At 65.1% G+C, this 4,212-nt stretch overlaps 1 protein-coding gene across 1 annotated transcript in view; it reads left to right on the top strand.

Moving 5' to 3' along the window:
- Window positions 1-5: 5 nt before the first annotated feature.
- TMEM259 (transmembrane protein 259) overlaps window positions 6-4,212 on the top strand; it is a gene marked incomplete at its 5' end in the record, with an annotated part of 6,267 nt that continues 2,060 nt past the window's right edge. Inside the window, 6 exons of the mRNA XM_006904175.2 lie at window positions 6-149; window positions 2,685-2,963; window positions 3,288-3,387; window positions 3,587-3,697; window positions 3,872-3,994; window positions 4,086-4,199. Coding sequence (XP_006904237.1) covers window positions 6-149; window positions 2,685-2,963; window positions 3,288-3,387; window positions 3,587-3,697; window positions 3,872-3,994; window positions 4,086-4,199 — 871 coding nt within the window. The remainder of the gene's footprint in view (window positions 150-2,684; window positions 2,964-3,287; window positions 3,388-3,586; window positions 3,698-3,871; window positions 3,995-4,085; window positions 4,200-4,212) is intronic.

Raw genomic sequence — 4,212 nt, 5'->3', positions numbered from 1 at the left:
GGCCCCGCACCCCTAACCTCAACCCCAACCCGCTCATCAACGTGCGCGACCGGCTCTTCCACCTGCTCTTCTTCAAAATGGCTGTGACCTACTCGCGGCTCTTCCCACCCGCCTTCCGCCGTCTCTTCGAGTTCTTCGTGTTGCTCAAGGTGACCGCGGCCCCGACCACCGACCCTTGACCTCAGCGGCCGGACGCTCCCCCTCTGGCCCGCGACCTCTGACCCCGACCCCGCCCAGGACAGCGAACCCCTCCCACCCGGAGGTCTAGACCCGGCGTGATCTCTTGGAGATTCACCCCTTAAGCGCTGCACCCCAGCCCCCGCCCCCATATATGTGACTTCCCCCTCGGAAGGCACGAACCTCACCCCTGAGGTGGCCGGTGATCCCGACTCCAGGAACTCCCACTCAGCTCTCTCTTTCTGCTTCCTCTTTTCTTGGGGCTCTCCCCGTCCTTGGGACCTTCCACCAGCCCCCACCCCAGCGCTCCCTCCTCTGAGCCTCATGGGGGAATGTGACCTAACTCAGGTCACCTCACTAGGGTTAGTGGCAAAGTCACAGCCAGCGCTACTACCCAGAGCAAGAACCCGTACTTGAGCCTCCTTCCCATCCTCCCTCGGGTGGCAGAGTTTTCAGCCCAGAGTGCCACTCAGGAAGGACTGGTGTTGGCCTGGGTCCCTCCAAGAATAGGGACTCATTCAGGTGTGGGCCCAGAAAGGAGCTGGCGGGGCTCCAGGGTTCTGGGTTCCTGAGCAGAGGGGTGGTCCCAGCTGCCACCTGTCAGGTCAGAAGGAAGGGTTTAGAAACAGCTTTTAGGTTCCTATCAGAGTCCCACCAGGGAGGGCCTGGGGTGCTGACATCGCCCAGCTGCTCGGGTCCCTCATCTGCAGGGAGGGGGCCGATGCTGGCGGAGGAGGTGCTTGGGGTGACGGCCAGCCCCAGGGCGTCGAGAGCGGGTTGCAGGTCAGCCACTTGACCAACTTCCTGCCTCCGCTGTGGGTCCCCAGACTTCACGACTTGCCAGCACCAGCTCAGCGGTCCCCAGACGCCAAGTTGGGGAGAGGGGCCGGGGTGCAGGCTGGCTGGTGGGAGACTGGTCTGGCCTTCCATGCTGTCTCCCCAGCCCCCTCCTCCCCTGGCAGAGCCCCAAGTCTCTTCTGGTCTATGTCTGTACTGAGACCTGGGGGCCCAGGGGCTCCGACATCTGTCTGTTGAGCTCTCAGCGATGCCCTCGTCTTCATCCCTCTGTGGCACTTTTGGTGCTCAGGCAGCTGGGGAGTCAGGTGGGTGCCTGCAGCTTCAGGTGTGGCTGAATCCAGGCGCGCATCCGTGTGCTCAGAGGCAGGGCCTTGTCCCACCCTGTGGTCGGGCCAGGATGCATGTGGGTGCCTTACCGACGTGGTCTTGGCCCAGTCTGCAAGGCAGACTCCAGAGGGAAGGCCAGGTGGCCCACGGCTGGCGTTGGCACCACCGGCCGGGGCTCCAGGCAGGGCATGGAAGGGGTGGGGTGCTGGTGGCCCCCATGGGCAGCTCGCCACCATCCTGCATCAATGTCCACAACAGAGCATGGGGCTGGTGTCTCTATGATCCTGGCTTTTTAAGCTGTGGTTTGGACCACACAGGGAGCTAGTCCTGGAGAGCAGGCATTTGGTGTGGGAGCTGGAGTGGCCGGAGGCCGTGCTGGCCTAGCTGAGGGGTCACTCCGGTCTCTGGCTGAGCAGCCACTGGGGTCACCGGCTGCCTGACACCCACCTTTTCTGGGAAAGCGGATGCCACATTGGGTCAGCTGGGCCCTTTCTTCAAGGAGGAGGGGAGTAGGTAGGACTCGCAGGGGTGATGCTCTGGACCCAATGTCTAGTCTAGGCGGGCAACACTCAGCCAACAGGGTCCCCACAAAAAGTAAGACCCCCAGCGGTTGAGGTGGGCCCTTGAGGAGGACGGTGTCCTTATTACATAGACCCAGGTAAAGGGTCTCATAGACATACTTTCAGCCAAATGGAAGGGGCTGGGTCACGATGTAGAGCAAGGTCCCTGTGGGCACTTCTAACATCAGGCTGGCGGTTCTCTGTGGGGACCATCCTGGGCACTGGGGGCTGGCCCTGCACCCTTGATGCCAGGAGCACTCCCGGCGAGACAATCACAGATGTCCACAGACCTGGCCCAGTGTTCCCTGGGAACAGAACCACTCAGGTCAGACCTTTGCTGTCCCACTTTTACTGATGGGAAAACCACGGCTCAGAGGCGGGGCGCGCAGGCCCAGCGTGCTCATGCTGGCTGCGTCTCTGCAGTTCCAGCTGGCCCTGCCAGCGAGGGAGGGGCGCAGAGGGTGCCGGGCAGGCGAGGGAGGCTGTTTTTAGCCAGTGAGGTCAGGGGTCCTCTGAGGACAAGGCAGAGTATGAGGTGGCTGGACTGGCCCGTTGGGGACAGCAGGTGGTGCGGGGCGGCAGCACCTGGGCTGGACCTCCCAGGATGGGAGCAGTCAATTGGTGTAGCCGTGTGCTCTGCAGGACCCCTGTCAGGTGGCCTCTCCCACGGTGGGGGTTTCATATGTGCCCCAGAGGGTCTCCCGGATCAGCCGGGACAGGACCAGGCCCTTGCACCGGGATGCCCCCAGGGCTGCTGGGAGGGGCCCACATGGGCTCAGGAGCCCCCCGGCAGCTCAGGCCTCCCCGACCGCCCCGCCCCAGGCGCTGTTCGTGCTCTTCGTCCTCGCCTACATCCACGTGGTCTTCTCCCGCTCGCCCATCAACTGCCTGGAGCACGTGCGCGACCACTGGCCGCGGGAGGGCGTGCTGCGCGTGGAGGTGCAGCGGAACTCCAGCCGCGCGCCCGTCTTCCTGCAGTTCTGCGCTGCCGGCCGCAGCAGCTTCCCTGGCCTGGCCGCAGCCCCCCGCGGCCTGGAGCTGGAGGAAGAAGAGGAGGAGGAAGAGCTGACCATGGAGATGCTGGGGAACCGCTCCATCCAGGTGAGCTGGCTGAGCGGACTGTCACCTGCAGGGGCTTGGCCTCGCTCTGGGTGCTGATGGGCCCCGGGAGGCTCGGCTGGGGTGGATGAGGGGCCCACAGGGAGGGCACGCTGGTGCAGTCAGAGGCGGGGTCCTGTCGGCAGGGGCCGGTGTGGACGGTGACCCCCACCTGAAGACAGCCAGGAGCCTGGTGTTGGTGGGATGTGGCAGGTGGAGGCTGCTCGGGCACAGTGGCCAGGGAGGAGCGCGTGTCCTCTCAGGCAGTGGGACGGGCATGGGCCAAAGCCCCCAGTGCTGGACACCCCACCTCCCACTGCCCTGCAGTTTGAGCTGGACATCGAGCCCAAGGTGTTCAAGCCGCCAGGGGGCCCCGAGCCCTTGAACGACAGCCAGGAGTTCCCCTTCCCCGAGACGCCCTCGAAAGGTGCGTGCTGCCAAGACGCCAGACGGGGTCCCCTGGGGAGCCGCCACCCCACTGTCAGGAGCACATGGGGCTAAGGGAGACGGGTTTGGGCCCAGGTTTTCCTGCCTGGTCCCGCTCTGTGCCCTGGGGCCCTCCGAAGGTGGGCAGGCGGCTCGGCAGGGTCCCTCCGACTGACAGGTCATGCCCGCCCCGCCCACAGTGTGGCCGCAAGATGAGTACATCGTGGAGTACTCGCTGGAGTACGGCTTCTTGCGCCTGTCGCAGGCCACACGGCAGCGGCTCAGCATCCCGGTCATGGTGGTCACCCTGGGTGAGTCACCTGGGAGGGGGCCTGAGCAGGCGTGACCCAGGAGCACTTGAAACCGAGGTCTGGGGGCCGTCCCTGCTCCATCCCCTGTAGATGTATGGTCCCGGCACTGCTCCGGTGGGGCGACAGGCCACCGGGGGCCTTACCAGACACACCCCCATCGCATGCCACCCACAGACCCCACGCGGGACCAGTGCTTCGGGGACCGTTTCAGCCGCCTGTTGCTAGCTGAGTTCCTGGGCTACGACGACATTCTCATGTCCAGCGTGAAGGGCCTGGCAGAGAATGAGGAGAACAAGGGTGCGTCCAGGACTGGGTCTGGGGACTGGGGCGTCCTGGGTGATAGGCGATGGTGCTCACAGCCCCCCCCGCCCCCGCCCGCCCCTCCCAGGCTTCCTGCGGAACGTGGTGTCGGGCGAGCACTACCGCTTCGTGAGCATGTGGATGGCCCGCACGTCCTACCTGGCCGCCTTCGTCATCATGGTCATCTTTGTGAGTGTGCGGGGCGGGGCGGGCAG

Source organism: Pteropus alecto, unplaced genomic scaffold (assembly GCF_000325575.1).
Source record: "Pteropus alecto unplaced genomic scaffold, ASM32557v1 scaffold30, whole genome shotgun sequence".
Taxonomy (NCBI): Eukaryota; Metazoa; Chordata; class Mammalia; order Chiroptera; family Pteropodidae; genus Pteropus; species Pteropus alecto.
Note: the sequence above shows the minus strand (reverse complement) of the source record. Positions and strands in the feature narration are given on the sequence as shown.